This window comes from Cottoperca gobio, chromosome 19 (assembly GCF_900634415.1).
Source record: "Cottoperca gobio chromosome 19, fCotGob3.1, whole genome shotgun sequence".
Lineage (NCBI taxonomy): Eukaryota > Metazoa > Chordata > Actinopteri > Perciformes > Bovichtidae > Cottoperca > Cottoperca gobio.
In genome coordinates this window covers 15358929-15377372 of record NC_041373.1, presented here as the reverse complement: position 1 = coordinate 15377372, position 18444 = coordinate 15358929, and the positions used below count along the sequence as shown (strand labels likewise).

At 45.7% G+C, this 18444-nt stretch overlaps 1 protein-coding gene across 2 annotated transcripts in view; it reads right to left on the bottom strand.

The window, feature by feature from the left end:
- ntn2 (netrin 2) overlaps positions 1-18444 on the bottom strand; it is a 42856-nt gene that overhangs the window by 7996 nt on the left and 16416 nt on the right. For both annotated transcript variants that reach the window (XM_029456710.1, XM_029456711.1), the window contains exons 3-5: positions 9756-9944; positions 3745-3894; positions 1294-1347 (exon numbers count right to left, since the gene is read on the bottom strand). In XM_029456710.1, coding sequence (XP_029312570.1) covers positions 1294-1347; positions 3745-3894; positions 9756-9944 — 393 coding nt within the window. The remainder of the gene's footprint in view (positions 1-1293; positions 1348-3744; positions 3895-9755; positions 9945-18444) is intronic.

Here is an 18444-nt window from a genome sequence, read left to right as displayed (position 1 = left end):
TATTGATATACGTTTACCTCTAAAGGAATATTTAGGCAGATTTCTTAAGAGTTGGAGAAGATGATAAATACTTTTTCATGTCTGTGCGTGAATATGCAGCTGGAGCCAGCGGCTGGTACACTTAACTTAGATTAGCTTATTTTAGCATAGCATAGCATAGCATAGCATAGCATAGCATAGCATAGCATAGCATAGCATAGCATCTTCAGATTTAGTTTTGTGCATTTCCGCCTTTATTTGACTTGGCTTATTTCTGTTTCCTAATTTAACTTAGAAAATGTATAATGTCTACCGCACAAACATGAGAGTAGTATATATATATATATATATATATATATATATATATATATATATATATATTAACATCTAACTCTTGCCAAGAAAGCAAATAAGTGTATTTCCCGTAATGTCCAAAACAATGTATATGTTCTAAACCATTCGATTTAATAGGAGGTTTTTCTATAGTCACTGTAGGGCTAAGTTTGGCCTTCAGCTTCAATACTTTCCAGTGAAATTAAGTCAGTAACAGCTATTATAGACATCATCAACCCTATAACTCATACCCTCAGACTGTATTTGAAATAAGTCCATAAGTCAAAAGTGCAATTAGCAGAGATCTTTCTGACAAAATCTATAATTTGTAGGCGAAAAAGGATACAATAACAATAATGCTTCCAGTAGTGCTGTACAGTGTATGTGTGTGTGTGTGTGTGTGTGTGCGTGTGCGTGTGTTTGGGTGGTGGGGGGGGGGGTCTGCAGCCTGAGTGATGATATATGTTATAAACCCACTAATGAATCAACATTTCCAAATCAACACCTCCATTCAAACCAAACTGCTGCAGAATGAAAAATACAGTGGGGGTAATTGACCGGAGCGTAAATTGGACAGTTAGAGGGAGAGGCTGAACAAATTTCCCCCCAGCCACATGCCAACACTTTTTTCCCCCTTCCACTGTATCTCCCAGCTACACTTCAACTAATCACCTCTGCTGCCTATCTACTGGCCTCAGCTTTAAGCTGCAGCTGTATAGAGAGCGCAGCGAGGCTCCACTAACTTGAGGTTAGCGGTTGGGGGAAACTGTGCCAAGGACACAGGTTTTTAAGACAATGGAAACATTCTGCAGGTCCCAGTGCACTCGTTCTCTCTGCCGAACTTCAAAAGCAGGGACCAACCCTTCATTAATATTTATTCCACACCTTAAAACTCACGTCCAGAAATATTAAAAAATATGTTTTTGTTCCTCTCATAAAGCAGCGGTGCTTATGGGCGAGGTGCAGAGAGCGAATACTAACCTGCTGGTTCCTCTGTGCTGCTCACCACAGCTGTGGGATTGACCACCGGGATTTCTGAAACACACACATAAGAAATACAAAGTTATTTCGCTGCTTAAATGTAAGTCCGTGCCTTTCAAGTACGGTCTAAGTGATTTGGCTGCATGCCTGCAAAGAGTGCATGTGTGGTGTGGAAATGAAGTATGTCTGAATTCATTAAAAGTTATTCCAAAGAGTTGGCGCTGGAAGGTTTTGTGAATATAACAAAAAAAGGGGGTATTACTGAAGAGAAGTAGAACGTATATTAGCTCCCCAAGGCCAATAGGACCAAATACCAGGGTTGTCGTAATGTAGGTTTGTATCGTGACACATGTCAACTATGCACATGAAAACACATGGGGCATTGCAGACAGACATGCCAGATAAACACTGGCAGACTGACAGGGATACTTATTGGTGGTGAGAGGGAAGACAGGCTTAAATAAACCATGCATTCCACGGACTAACGTGGTGGTTTCACTGTCATTTTTAAGGAATACATTGAAAGATCCTGAGACAGTATAAGTGGAAGAACTAATGCAGGTCAGAGGACCAAATGTAAGTTTTTAGCCAAACTCAGTGGATGCATCACAAATTCACCCAGTAATCCAGTTTGGAGAAGTCAATCCATTCAAAGTCGGCACACTTGCTACATCTGAGACAGAAGTTTGATTCTTTGAGGCACACGGGTTGAAATGGACTAGATTAGTCCCGTCCTCCCCTAACAGATGCTGGGTTAACACTGCTGTGTAATCTCCTTGCAAGCATGTACAGACAAATGGACAGATGGCAAGGGGGTAATCTTGGTTGGATCGTCTTTAGACAGATGCAGCCCGCCCTCGCTGTGCCCGCCGGCTACTCTAAAAAGTGCCTCGTGGAATTCCTCCAGGACTTTTCTTCTAATCGTATGCAACTTTCCAATACAAATGCTAATGCTAACAACGGGCCCGCTGCTTTTACCGTAAACAGAGTTACTGGAACGCCGGCTTAGCATCCACCCAGAGGATCTGCTTTTGATTGGATTTGGAGGTTGAGGGTTTGAACCAAGCGAGTGGGAGTGTGTTGGCAGAAGGTGGGGGGGGGGGGGGGGGGGGGGGGGGGTTGTTGGAAAGCTGTTTTGAGGGAAAAGCAGCAGTTGTCTCTCTGAAATTATGGACACCCCGCCAACAAAAACAAACAAGGGCACGGAGATTTGTGAAGGCAGGCGCAGCTGCTAGAAGCCACTCTGAGTCTGTGTGCCCTCATGGCCACATCTTGTGAAGACAGACAGATGATGAAAGGATCATTCAGATGAGGGTTGCTGCCATCATACTAATTGGCTGCTTAATGGGCTTGTCTTCTGTTTTGGGGTCTGGGAGCCCCAATAGGAGGTAAGATGCCCACCATGAGGCCGTATTGACACACACAGTTGTCATTAACTCTATTCTTAATGGATCCAAATTTGCGCATGTACTTAAAACGCACATACACAATTCTTCTTGTTCTCACTGGGATGGTTCAGTGGCACTCAAACGAGTGGGGTCTGCCATGCATGACCACAGTTGTTTTTTCCTTCTCGCCCGTCAGCCATCTGCTCTGGAGCGGCATGTGAGAGAAACAACACGGCACCATGTGGCACAGTGTGGCGGAGCTTGGTACGGCACTGGGCGGCACGCTTTGCTTTGGAGGAGGTTGTCTTGTGAGTGTGTGCAATGTGTCCCCGCACCGCCTGGCACACAGTGTGGTGGAAAGTTGCCTTCTATTACACATGCCTGCATGTGCCGGGCCGCTGGCAAATTTCAAACCCCCACACGCACACATACGCGTTTGTCACAGGAAATTAAAAAGCTGATGTAGTCTACATGCAAACTACACACACACACACACACACACACACACACACACACACACACACACACACACACACACACACACACACACACACACACACACACACACACACACACACACACACACACACACACACACACACACACACACACACACACACACACACAATATCGTCGACAGCAAGTGGAACAACAATATCCAAGTCATGAGTTCTCTACCAGCTCTCCACAAAGATCACATTTCAGTTCATTCTGGTCTAAATGTCATATCATAGCATTTTCAGTGGCCATGCAAACCCACAGTCAGAACACATGCAGTGTGTGTGCAGAGATTGTGCGGGTTGGGTGTGCCTGTCAGACTTGGGCTACAGGCGAAGTGTGCTTTCAATTACACTCTGTAATGTCACTGCTTCGAGTATGTGCTGCTTTTTGTGTAGTTCACCGCTCTACTGTAACGATGTGTTATTCCCTTTTGTTATATGATGTTCTTCACAGTGTAGCTTCTCAGTGTGTCGCAGTTTTATGCAGTGACTCACTGCCAAGAGGATTAGATTAAGCTCAAAGCAGTGTTAGGTGTGTGTGTGTGTGCATGTGAGTCACTCACTGATGCAGGGGGCCACTGGTGAGCGGCTCTGCTGGTAGCCCTTGGCGCAGCGGTTGCAGGTGATGCCGGTGACGCCGTCCTTGCAGGGGCACTGGCCTGTGGTCTGGTTGCACGTCTTGCCGGCCGCGCCCACAGGGTGGCAGTCACAGGCTGGGGTGGAGGGGGGGGGGGGGGGACACAAGTGTGAAGGGGGATGGAGGGTTGTGAAAGAAGGGACAGAGAAAATATATTAGATGTTAACTCATTAAACATGTTGCCAAAATGGCACACAAGACACTGGGTTTTTCCTCGGACACGGCAGAGTCTCTGCAGGGCACCGAGTTAAAGGAATACTTCACCATTTCTATATACATTTCTCAACCCATGTCACCTTGAATTCTTCAAGAAAACCTTTTTGTCTCGCATGCCTTCAAGGTGAACGAGGAATAAAGAAAACAGAGATAATTCTTGATGAATGGTGGCTGCATTTAAGAACAGCAAATCGATATCCACTGATGAGTTGAGTAATTGATATACAAATGGTGAAGTATTCCTTTAAATCTTGTAATCTTATGTTGTTTGCCAGCATACAGCAGATATGCATTAATGCTGAACGTTTGGCTCAGGACTTCAGGGTGTGAGGCAGCTCTTGGCTTCTGTGCTTGGGATTGTGCATCTGTTTGTGTGAGGAGAGAAATAGATAAATAACTTCTGTGTGAACATAGAAGACAGAAGGTGACAAGTAGAGAACGGGGACTCGGCAAGGCACACTGTGTCCTCTTCTCTGCTTGTTTCCGCTCCCTAAATGCCGTCCGGTGCCTGCCTGGTGACACACGCTGCCGTTTCAATCAGTCGATTCCCAACAAATGCCAACAGCAACAAGCAATGCTCCGGTCACCTCACTTTGGCGAGGCTTTTATGACTTTTGGTGGTTCAAGGCAATTTATTCAAGCCTCCTTAAGCAATGTGAGGCTTTTTCTTTTTGCTTTAAAGAGCTGTTAAATAAAAGAGCTGGTCCGAAGCCTTCTGAGAGAGCTTTATAAGATGTCAGAGAGGATGACAGGGAGAGGGAGAAGCAACATATCGGAGAGTGAGAAGTGTAGTGGAGGATTGGAGAGAAACGGGGAGAGACACAGCGCGTCAGTGTAGTCCAAACAGAGCCTCTGGTGTGCTCGACAGCATAAACAACAGTGAATCTAACCAAACTGTGGTTACTCCAACTCCACTAAATAAGCAGACATTTGTTCTTTGAGTAATAAACGCATACTTAACATTTCACAGCAATCCAGCCAGACAACATCAGTGACATATCAAAACAAATGTAAGACTTTTACATCTTCAGGGGTGTGACTGATTGTTGTCACTTCAAATGTGCAGAAACGAAACAAGTCAAGAGTCCAGAGAAGTATCCTCTCCTATCTGTCACACACACCGACATGCTGCCAACAACACAACAAACCAGCAAATGCAAGGTGTTATTGTTTGGAAAACAGGCGCAGGGAGTGACTCGACTGTAACACGATCGCTGTAATGTCCAAGATCATCAAGAAAAGTAAAAATTCAACTTTGGGGGAAAAACCCTGTAACCCAACAGTTTGTTAGGGCTTGCCAGAGGAAGGCAGCTGCTAACATGCCACGGTTTCTTCCCACCACTTGACGGAACTGTGAATGTGTTTATTTGCACCGGACATTTTTTTTCGCTGCTACAACAGAGGAGAGCCTGAGGACCCTACCACCTGTTGACTGGGCAAAGGGAGGGTTTAAATGGCTGAAACTGACCCAAGAGTGATCGTGTGCGTCTGGCGGCGGGGTGGGAAGGGGATTAACTGCGGCTCAGATCTTCAGGAACACGTTTGCCCTTTTTTCGGCAAGACCAAGCGGTCCACAGGTGTCAGAGTGGCTGCAGTCTGTTTGAAGCTGTGCACAGAGACGTAAATCTGATGCTTCGGCGTCCGTGCAAAATCCCCACCATTTGAGTCACGCAGGCCCGAACAGGAAACTCAAGCTCTGATGACATTTGGTAAGAGTTCCTGACTGACCTGGAGCGAATACACTTCTGCATGTGGCAGGATGTCAGAGGTCAAGTCAACAAAGGGTCTCCCCACTGTGTGTCAACCATGTAACTTCCATAACCCACTTAATTCATCACCCAAGAGAAAATCTTCTATTTCTCACCATTTTATAAACTATTCGAATAATCGGGAAAATAATAGACGGATTAATTAAGAATAAAAACAATCCTTAGTTGCAGCCCTATCTTTCCTGGGGGTTTGTCCCCCTTCTTCCCTGTGAAATTATTTTTCCAAAGCACATGTGGGATAAACCCCCCGCTATGTGATCTGTCTGATACAAGTCTGGAGCGGTTCTGTCATGCCTGCCCAGACATGTGGCCGTTGTTTTCCCGGCTGATCACAGAACAGCACAAGCTATCAACTCGATCGGCTCCCTACCGACAAGATGTGAGTAATGTCAGGAGTTCTCACTTCCCTACTAAACAATCACAAGCTGTAAAGACATCAGAGTCCACATTGTTGCGTAAACAACCAGCAACTGCCAGATCTGAACGGGCTGTAAGAGGCAGGATGGGGACAGGGGGTGGCGGTGTCAATCTCCACCCCCCCAGCTCTCCTCCTTGAACTGCTTTTCTGAAGTTTTATGTGCAGGGGCTCAGGCCAGTTAAGAAGCAGTAAAACGCGTCCTCAGAGGTTGATGACTTTTCAAGCCTTTGCGACTGCAGACGTGACAGGCACTGCGTAGGGATTTGTAGTCCTTTGACAGGCTCAGTTTAACTGATTCGTGTTGCTCTGTGCATTTGTGTGTGCGTGCTTATGGGATAAAGTACTTGCGAGGACTGCTCTTTGTCTGCAGTTAGTGGCAGTTGGCACATTCGGAGAGGGTGGTGTTAAAGAAATTCAAAGCAATTAAAGGGTTTAAATATGTGCATTTCTTAGGCATGCAATCAAGAGATTGAATTAAGTAATTTGTATGCACAGATTATTAAATCATGCACATCCAATGTTTAAAGAGATACTATAAAAGGGAAGATTTCCACAGCACAGCTGCATCCTCTCAGTGACATCTGAGACTATAATCTTGATGTCGCAGGCTAATCTTAAAACTAATGTTAGAAAGAAAGGTGTTATTCACCATCAAGGATCACATGTGTATGCCGCTACAGGCCGTGTATCATATTACTAACCTAAAATGACCCGTGCAATTAGGTTGCGTAACCATTTTCTTCTGCGCAGTGTTTTCTGACAGCAAAGATCCTCATGCTTCAAAAAGATATTTGAGACATACGACCAATGTGGTTTATGTTGGCCGCCGTTGCTTCACATGGACCGTGGCCTAATTTTTAATGCCTTTTATCGATGTTCCTTGTGGTCAACGGATACCAGCTGTACAGCTTGGATTCACATAAAAACCTTGTATTTTTGAAGAGCTCATATACTGCAGCCAGGCCATGTGGTGAGTTTCTTTCATTCTGCTGACTGCGGTAATGCTCGGGACACAGTAAAGGGCCCGTGGAGACTGGTGCCTGGGCATTTGAACTGGAGAGCCCTGCAGTGTTCTGCACGTGGGAGGTAAGCAGTGGTGGTGATGGAGGCAGGGTGGGTACTCCTCCTCATATACTCCACAGATTCTGTATAGACACCCATCGACAGAGCAGGTCTCATTAGAAACAGACGTGGCCTGCTCGTCCTCTCAGAGCCTGCACGGCCCCCCCCATTCCAGTCTCGCCTTTAGAAAACACCTGTATTTTATTGTCCATTTCAGACGTGACCCCCTTCAGCCACACCGCACCTCTGACCTCTATCCTGACCCCGACACATGGAGATAAAACACGGAGGAGAGCAGACACCGTGGTAAAGAAAGAGAAAAAGACAACGTTTTACAGGCTTGTAGTGAGTCATGGTGAGATAAATCAGAAGTTTGGGAGGAAGTGGAGAAGGTGGTTATAAACAATCATGGGAGATGGAGAAGATGGAGATGAAAAAAAAGTGAGCAAGTGCCGAGTTGAAGGAAAATGACGGCTCCTAGAAGGCTGCAGAATTGTTCTGATCAATCATGGAGCCAGACGCTCAGCGGAGGCTTTTCGGACGTTGACTTTCATTTCCGTGACATCTGGGGCCTTTGAGCGGGAGCGAGATAAACTGTTTACCACCTGATCACAGGCTTTGATAAGGACAAATTGCAGTGTCAGGGGAGGGCGGGGGGGCTTGCGTGTGTGTGTGCGAGAGCATCACACTCCAAGGTTTCGCAGGAAATGGAAGACGAGGGAACAATTTGCACACATGGTCGTGTGATCTCAGGACTGATCTCCCGTCAGGACTGAGGCAGATCTCTTTCTGTCAGTGCTTTGGTGCAGCAACAGGTCAAATTACTTCAGTGTTGAGGAATGTGACCGCGTTACTGTGGAGGTTTTGCCATTATATGATGAATGGGCTCGACATCTTAGCGCAATTAACATGGGCAAGTGCGGCGTGATATGGTGCCATGTCTAACCTTCTGGTGTTCGGTTACAGCGTGGGCCGGCTGCAGAAGGGAAACTGAGCGGAAGCCAGCGGGAGATTTTCACCACAACATTTCTACCGTAAGATATTCACGGCTATCATTATTATTATTATTATTATTATTATTATTATTATTATTATTATTATTATTATTATTATTATCTGGAAGTGATTCTTTCTGTAATCAATAGGATACAAAATACTCTCTCTGCTATCGATGTGAATATTTTTAAAGTAAACTGTGTTAAGTGCTTCCAGTAAAACACCACGCTGAAGTATTCACTGCTAATGTGAAATAATAAAAAAGGGGTAAAATAAATGTTTCCATGAGAAATTCTTTGGTCAAGTGATAATGTTATGTGGTGTGTGTGTGTGTGTGTGTGTGTGTATGTGGCTTCAGGCATGCAATCAATGTGTTTCTCTCTGCTACGCTGTGGCAATATCTTCTATTAAAAGTTACAATGACCGCGTGTGTGTGTGTGTGTGTCTTTTTAAACGTACTCAGACGTGATTACGCAAGTATTAGCAGGGTTAGAGAGAAACTCAATCAGCTTTTGTTTGAACATGTTATAAACATTTAGCGCAGCATGTTGCCAAATGAAAAGTCAAACTGAGCTTAAAGTAATAATCCGTGACACTTTCATATAAATAAATGTTCATTTGTGTCTGTTCTATTACTGATTGATTCAACACAAAAGTGATCGTCATGCATGAGAACGTTTCCATTAGTTGTTGTAAACGTAGAGTAGTTGGTGATTATTTCCCAGAAGAAGTTTGTGTTTTATGTTTCAGCAGAAGAAGAGCAGAGCATTAGGTGCTGTATGAGCGGTGATCTCCACCGTGTGTGTGTGTGAATAGAGCAGAAAATAGATCCGCGTTGCCGCTTGATTGACATATGAAGTGTAGAAAACAGTACGGCAATTAGCATCACATGAAGTGTCGTCAACACCACAGTGAAAAATATCAAATAAACTCATTAAAAGGAATATTTCACCCCCCAAAACTCACCGCGTGTCTCCTGGCATCTGTGAAGAAAACTTGTTTGCTTCCACGGTGAACAAAGAACCAAAATAAAAAACGGCGTTTAACAGCAAAACTATATCAAAACAGTGTCACGCGACTTGTGCAGTCGTACATATGCTCCATTCTTTCCAAACACATGAATTTTCACCAAACACTTCTGCACGAACAGTCTCGCGCTTGCGTAGGCGCACTACTAGTCCGTGCGAGTCCCAAGTGAGTTGAGGTTTTAGCAAAAATGCACGTGTTTAGGAATAAGTGAGCAAACGACTGGATACATGAGACTTGGATTATACTGCACGACTTGCGTGGGAGTTTGTAGACGACTGTTTTGCTGTTGTTAAGCGCGGCCGCAATTTACTCCAATTCATCAAGAATCTTCTCAGTTTTCCGGTTCTTTGTTCTTGTGCAAGAAAAACAACGTTTTCTTCAAGTTAACAGGATGAGTGATTGAGATACAAATTAGGATTTTGGGGATGACATATTGTAGACTTTTACCTTTGCAGGCTCGTCGGTGAGTGATGGGTCTGGCCATGTCTCTGTAAAAGCCCTCCTTGCAGTAGTGGCAGTGGCGGCCTGCGGTGTTGTGGCGGCAGTTCATGCAGACCCCTCCGCTCTTCCTCCCCGACAGCTTGTACAGCTCCATGTTGAATCGACAGCGACGGGCATGGAGGTTGCAGTTGCACGCTGCAGAGAGAAGAGGAATGTTATCAGTAATGTGATCACATCGGCAAAAAGGTTAATAAATGTAAAAGTCTCTTCGCGGCGTTCGTCCTTTTAGAGTCTTAACGTAAGTGATCTGAGATGAAATAGTCACATGGAATCTGCATTGCAGTAAAACATACGCTTACTTCCACGTATATTACAGAGAGCTGGCGGAGCTTTTCCAGGAAGGCAGTTTAATCTACACTGCGGCTGTGTGCTTGGCTGCTATTCCAGAGCTCATCAATCAAAAGTGATATTTGCAGAGCTCATTTTCTCCATTTCATAATGAATGAATTCAGCTTCTCTCAGCCCATTAGATATTAATCACTGGAAAGAGAGACATTCATTTCATGAATCACTGATGAGTAAAGACTCCTAATATCTATTAAAAGCGAGAACAATTCAGATATAGGAACGGGCTCGAGCTAGCTGTCTTCTAAATGAGGCGAGTCGCAATATATGGGACGTGTGAAGCGAGGTTATAGCTCTCCACAGTCTCTCTCAGTTCCACTTGAAATCCAGCGGATTCCTTTATGTCTTCTTCACCTCACCAGTCTTTCCATTGATTCCTCCGTATGAGGTTACATTCATCAGCTCTGACATATTCTCTCTCTGTACATGTGGGGTTTGCCCTGCTCTGCTGCTAAAGTCAGACCTGCGACGTAAAGACTTGGCCGCGGCTTCAAAGACGGTTGTTGCGGCGCTTAGCTCCAGTTCAAAGTTATCCGCGGATCAATTGGAAAGGAGATGTTTGACCAAAAATGTCAACAGTTATGGTAAACGAGGATTATTAGGGCATCACAACAGCAGGTGAGAAAAATGCACTAACACTGGATGTTTGGAATAAGACACGATAAAGGTGAATAAGTTCAGACAGACGGGCTGAGGGACTGAGAGGCTTTTGTGTGTGTGAGGCTTCGTGTGCAATACAGGGACTGGTGAAAAGGCAGCTACAGAAATGCATCTAAAACTGGCAATATTAGAGCAACAACGATAAGTAACTGTTTTTAAAATGCATTAATCGTTAGAGTAATTTTCCATGCATAAATGTCTCAGCCTCCCCAAGATGAAGATGTAATGCTTTTTTTCAATTTATCTTGAAAATAATTCAATAAAAGTGTGTGTGTGTGTGTGTGTGTGTGATCATGTGGGGAGAGTATGGTGTGTAACTGCCTGTGTTGTTCTTGTCTGGACATATTTCTATTTGTGTACTTTCACGAGTTACAGATCAAGTGACTAAACAACGGCTGCCGTCTCTTTCCTCATCGTCTGCGGCCGACACAACTAAGGTCAGCTCTGCAGTGAGCTGCTGCACCCTCAGTTACACTGAGCTACACGGATCTGTATAATGTTTGATGAGCTCCAAAATGACTGTTAATGACACTCATGAAGGAGAATGACTTGGATAGGCTAAATATATGAGCGGTGAACGTTATGCACCTCCATTCAAACTGAAGCCTGGCACCAGGTTGGGAAAGAGGCCCAGTTTTCCCTGGTTGCAGTCCCTGGAAAGAAAAGGGGGAGCACATTCCCAGACTGTTTCCCAATTCCATCTGGTTATTACGCGGCCGAATACGTATAGCATTCTGCAGTTAATGAAATACCGTTTAATGTGTGGATCAATATCGAGGCAGCGCTGCTTGTGTAGAGACACTTTCTGTGTGCTCTCATGAACCCGTGAGCCCAAGATGAGGATTGACCTTTGACCCTGGAGAATTGTCCAAAAGGAGATCTTTCACATCGCAGAAAGCTTATTATCTTAAGTGATACGGTCCTCGTTTTAACTGAAGAAAAGACACAATATGTGTGCATGTGAACTAAACAGCCTGTCCGACTTCTTCTGAGGGGAACGTGACAAAGAACACACCAGCTCCGGCGAGTGGCTGGGGCTGCTTGCGGGGAGAACAAGGTGGGGGGACTGTGATTATGATCAAGCGTCTCAAACACACAGACAGCTGTGAGCACTTGTGTCCATTAACACCTTGTAGCAGCACATGAAAGCGACGGATCACACTTTCTCCGTGGCTGAAGTACCGTCGGTACCTCTTATGGCATCTTCTCGATTCGACGCCGTGCAACAAGATCGGCCGACAAAGTCTGAAGTAGGAGAGGATGTGTTCAAGTGTGGAGAATGTAAAGAAAGCTCCGGAATAAAACCTTTAAATGATTTGGCATGTGTAGCAGTGATGGATTTAACACAGACTCTCTGTGACAGTTGTGACGGGCCGACAGTCAGGGAATTAGTGGCAGAAATACTCGTTTGGTGTTTGACCGGGAATAAAATGAATGAAAGTGTGATCCAAGGTTAATTACTGAGCAAAATAAATAAGCAGAAAGCACTCAAGTAGGTGTTTGTATGTGTACGAGTGTGTGTGTGTGTGTGTGTGTGTGTGTGTGTGTGTGTGTGTGTGTGTGTTTTCGATGGTTTACATGCTGTGTGCAGTTAACTTCAGCTCGGAGCTGCAGCTGCCCAAGGATCCTGGAATGTTTATGGGTTTGTTTTGAAGTGCTTGTGCACGCACACACACACACACACACACACACACACACACACGCACACACTTTCCCCCGCAACCTGCCACCCCCACCATTGCAGACCCCCCCCCCCCCCCCCCAAATTAAGCTCAGCGGGGATAACTGAACACTGTTGAAGGCCATTTTTCAATTCATTAACACATCAAAGCCTCACTAGTGCTCCTCACTTATTCATATCTGTTGGAGAGAAGAAACAAACACTTGTGTGTTGTTCTCAGTTCTGTGGGTGGTGGAAAGTGTGATCCTCCAGTGAAGCATGGCTCCTTTATGGGTCAGTGTCCAATTTGAAGGATGCATAAATCTGGTTTCTCGTGTTGTCGTGGAAATCAAACAATAAACACTAAGCTGCGAGCTTGGCAAACGAGAGGGATGCTGCAACAGAAATAAAGGAGGGGGATGAAGGCAGAGGAGCAAGAAACCCACTAGGAAAATATTAGAGTGGAGAATAGTTGCACCACTTTGTCATCCAAATGAAGAGCGCCAAACGCACATTCAGGTTGAACAACTGCTAGAGTAAATGTCTTGTTTTTATCCAATAGCTAAGCACAGGTAACAATGTGAAATATATCAGGTAAGGTAGACTGACAGGAGAATACATCACTGTTAAAATGCAGCTTTCATAACAGGTGCCTCAACGTGTAAACGTGCTCTGCACAAGCAGACTGGACTGGTCTGTCATGTGTGCTATGACAAATTGGGCCGTAAAGACGGCGCTCAACAAATAACATGCAAGTGTGTTTGTGGACTGCACCACCTCTCTGCTCCCCTCCATATGTCAGGGATAAATCTAACCTTATTTTTCCTTCAGCACCACCAAAGCCAAGTCGGTAAGCACAGCCAATTGATTTTGGATGCCTGTGCAAAACCCAAATCCCATGGCTAAAATTGGTCCTTGAAAATTGGAGGGCTACTCTCCCACCAGCACCTCTCCCCTTCTTGGCCCAGGCTGCGGTCCAGACCTGCTGCAGCCCCCCTTGGGTGCCCTCTCCGCCTGGCCAAACAGGCTCTGCTATATTGTCTCCTGCCATCATGTGTGTGTGTGTGTGTGTGTGTGTGTGTGTGTGTGTGTTGGGCTGAGTTCCGCCTGGCTGCTCCAGCCACCTGCTCAGGGCACCAGGGGGAACACCCGGTTAATTAGCTCCTCATTAGAGCCAAGACAGTGTACAGCGTGGACACACACACACACACACACACACACACACACACACACACACACAGACACAGACACAGACACACACACACACACACACACACACAGACACACGCGCACGCACGCACGCACGCACGCACGCACGCACTCACCAGAGACACGGCTCCAGGCAGTACCTGCTCACTAAATGACATGGATCAAGTAACAAAAGATGCAAAAAGTCAAACAGAAGTGAGACTTAAACAGACGTAAACACCGCCGGGTGTGTTAGACTCTAATGAGCTGTGGACAACAAGCTGAGACAAAGATTTAAGAACTCCGAGCTGAGGACTAACAGGAAACTACAACTGCCGTAGTCCTGCTGTGTGCAATATGTGGACCGCGCTACGATAGCTTCTACCTCTTTGTCACAAAGCCGCTCGCTCTTTCCTTCTCTTCCACACAGACATATCTTTCACTTCCAGCTCTGACACCATGTCTCAGCCCTCCCCTCCGCTGGTTTCTGCGGTTAGCCTCACGCCGTGGGCTTAAGAGCCGGCTCTTGGGAGCCCTTTTGAACTAAGAGTCCCCTTAACTCCTCTCCCACCCCTCCCCTAAGCCTCCCTTCCTCACTCCTCTTACTTTCATGAGACCCCATCTCAAATACTCTCCCTGGTTGCCTCTCCTTCCTTTTGCTTGTTTCCTTCCCCAACCCTTTCTCTTGTGCATCTTTTCCTCCATCTCCCCTTTCTCTCTCTCTCTCTCTCTGGATGGCATCAGGCAGGGAAAGATTTTAACGAGATTAGGCTGGAGGGTTGCCATGTTGGGGGGCCTGGTGTCAGTGGAGAGTTGAGTCCTTAGCTCTGTTCTCCCTCTCTCTGGTCCACTTCACTTCCCCACATCTAAACATTGTTATCTGTGCCCCGCCTTTGCCTTCACTCTCTGTCTGTCTCGGTCCTGAGCGCTGGGGCAGAAGGGAATCAGTAAAAACTGAGGTAAAAACAGATGTGAGTTATTGCATACACAACTATGAAGCCTGTCTGGGGGATGCGTGCGATACCTGGGCTGGTTTAGAAATAGAAAGTGACAGATGGAACCTACTGTGTGAATTCAGCACTGCAGCCAGCGATGGAAGTGCTGAGAGGAAAACCTAAAGTTTGATGTTTTTCTCTCATCAGGTTGTGACACAAGGCTTGTTAAATGCATAGGAAGCTAAATAGTAGTGGGCTGAGGATGGGTGACCCAGTACCGAGCAGTCAAATCAAAGGTCAAATGTTAAACTGAGGGAGAAAATATTAAGAAACCAGATCTACATGGACACCTATGGTGGCCTTTTGTCAAACGTTTGCAGGTTTAGGCAACATAACGACCTGGTAAGGGTTTAAAAAAGGTAAATAGTACACTTGTTAAGCTGTGGACGTAACGTCTGCTGTTGTCTGATAACTATCAGGTCTTAATTGAGCTCTGACTCATTCTATACTGCCACTGAAGACAACTGAAAACAGACAACATGCATTTCATATGCATGAATGCATGAGTGTAAACATACAGTACATACACGTCGTCTATGTCAACCACAGTCAGCCCAAACCACAATTAAAGGGAGCAGAGCGATTATCGCGCACTCATTGTTAAAGAACAGACATGTATTTTGTTCTTAATGGCTTCTGAATCTCGCTGCCACCAGCAACACCGGCTGGCAGCCAAGAACCACATATTTTCTCAGGCCTGCGAGAGCATAAAAAGATTCAAACTGTAATAAAAACACAGAGAATTCAATGGCGGAAGAAATAAATAGCTGATTTAAGCAAAAAGGAAAGATGCATGAGGAAGAAGAGAGGAGAACGTCCATGCAGAGAGTTAATCTTTGACAAGAGTTGGTTACACAAGGATAGAGAAGAAGAGAACGCCGGCGGTGACGGGCACCTCGGGAGGTGATTGCTACCATCTGTGGGGGAGAGTCGATGGGGGCCTGGGAGAGCAGGGTGGGCACGCTGCAGTTTGCTTTGGCGCACGGATGAAATGCTATATCACACTACTAGATTACATGTGGCTCTCACACATGCACAAATGCAAGGAGATGCGCGCGCACACACACACACACACACACACACACACACACACACACACACACACACACACACACACACACACACACACACACACACACACACACACACACACACTTGGCCTCAGGCAGCCGCAGAGCGTTTCTGAAGGATCCAGCGTTTTAACCCGGCTGACATTAATGTTGTTATTTGACACTTTGCTGTCCTTAACATTTGTTTCACCATGTTCCCTGCTTGCCAGAGTCTTTATAGGTGGCTTCATGGAACGAGCAAAGCATCAATCCCTTCCCTTGTGGGTTGGCCGAGGACCAAAGTTGCAACACTGACAGAGGGAATAAAAGCAAAGAGCAAAGCTACAGTACAAACCAATCAAACAGACCAAACCCTGTTGTCTCAGCCAGATAAAGGAGGTTACTGTTGCTTCACACACACAAACACACACCACCAAAACAAAACTCACACACCTCATGTTTGTTGGCCTCACTGTGCCGTAGCCCCTGCGTCTCACGCTAACCACCCCAGAGGCATCATTTCATAGCACTGTTGATTTTAGAACAACATTCCTCGGCTGTGTAATTATTTGAAAGCACAGGAGGTTTCTTTTTTTAAATCGCCTTCTTTCACTCAGCAACCCCCGCCACACACACACACACACACACACACACACACACACACACACACACACACACACACACTCCTGCTCATTTGTGTGTCGCGCCGTAAGTAACTGAAGTGTCGGTTCCTTGTTAGCCTCCAGCCACAGGTGGTGGAGGTGTGTGTGTGTGTGTGTGTGTGTGTGTGTGTGTGAGATGCGGGGGGGCTTTAAGTCAATTAGTGAAAGTAGGAACATGGCACATACATTCAGTAATATCAAGGCAGCTCTGGCTTGTTTCATCCTTACCCGTCTATATTCATATAATTTTGCCCCCTCGGGTCGGGCGGCTGAACTTCAGCTGGTCATGGAGAACACTTTCAGGCTGCTGTGTGCTGGATTCTCAGAGTTCAATGTGGAAAGCAATCCAGTGAGGTTAACTTTGTTATACCGAAGACCAAACAACATTGTGTTGCAAGAACAAAAGCAGACAAATCCTGCTCCCAGAGTTGTCCAAAAAACATGCAAACTCACAAACACCGTGGTCTCATGTGTCGTGTGTTTAAGAGTGAGGTCACTTCTTGATCACCGGGCCCAAAAAAGTGTCTTGGTGACTCGGCTCTATGACTGGAACAAGGGCCTGACCTCTGCTTGCCCTTGCTCGGAGATGTGGAAGGGGGGGGGGGGGGGAACTGGTGTGAAAGGATGGAGGCCTATTTTGAAATTCTAATCAGCTATAAAAAAAATAAAATAAACATCTGCCCCTTGTCAGTGAGGGAAACGAAAAGAGGACAGAAAAAAAAAAAAAAGAGAGTTTGTTCTTCTGTGGTCTTTGGAGTTTCCACAGCTCTGTGATCTGAGGGCTTATTCTGAGCCCTGTTCCTGAGCATGTGTTCCTGGCCTCTTCCTCTGACACACACACACACACACACACACACACACACACCTCCGCTGGATCTACATGTACACAGCTCTCCCTAAGAAACCCATCTGTCAAATTCCCCCTAATAGTTTCCAAAAAACAGGCCGAGCCCACCAAAAACCACAAGCGCCCACAAAAGGTTTGAGCGGGCTTGTGACTTCAAAAATATGTGTGTTCTGCTTCTCCTTGCTCCGCTCATTCATTAGAGTGGCAGACGTGATCTAATAACATCTGTGATGTAACAAGTAATAACTTTTTTTTAGAGGTAATAACTAATTTGTGGGAATTTCCTTCAGGTGATGATGACATGGACGGATGTATAATGAGAGTGAATACTTATTTGGTTGATTGATTGATTTAATTTGAAAGGAAACTCCTCTTCTTGTGCAAAAAAACAGAATGCCAGATCACTCGTTTCCCACTGGTCTCAATATGTCAAAACCTACTATTAAAAAACATTCAACAACACCACGCCCAGACGCTGAAGCAGAGCAGGAACACCCAGCTCTGCTACCAACCGCAGCTCACCTGCATTTCTGGCAAATCAGCCCAAATGGCAATTCAAACAGCCTTTATGTGACCTCTGTGTTTAATGCTATGAATGCATAACAGTGTGCCTGGCGAAACACTGGGAGCAGACCTGGCTTTGCTGGTCCATTAGGGACGGATGATGTCTGGCCCTGGGCTCGTAGCGTCCCAGAGCAGGACTCTGGACTTCTCGCAGTCCAAAACGAGGGAAAGGAAGGGCTGGAAAACAGAACAGCTCGGTGCTGCGGCCAAACAGAGCCAAGATGGCTGCAGACATGGCCAAGAGTAGAGCGCTCCTACACCGCCATAAATTATCATCTACTCAGGATGTCACATTGTCGTTGACTCCACAAGAGGCCTCTTCATCTTATACGGTGACTTTGGCAGACTCTATTATGGCATGATACAGCGTCTCACATTTTTAAGTCAACATAAAAGTAATTACATTACGGCATCGACCATGCCAGCAGAAAAGCCAATACTCCATCACAACTAGTAACCAAATAGCTCTTATCCATCTGTTTCCTCATTCTGTCCTGTGGGCAGATAAATCACAGCTTTTTCCATCATGTCTCCCTCAATACAAACAGACACGCTCCTTTACGAGGCTGCCCTCTCTGACTACTAGAGCAGGGATTTGTAAACCGATGTCTTGAGGCAGGATTCATAGCGAGGGAGGCGGCAGATGGGACGTGTGTGTGCATGGC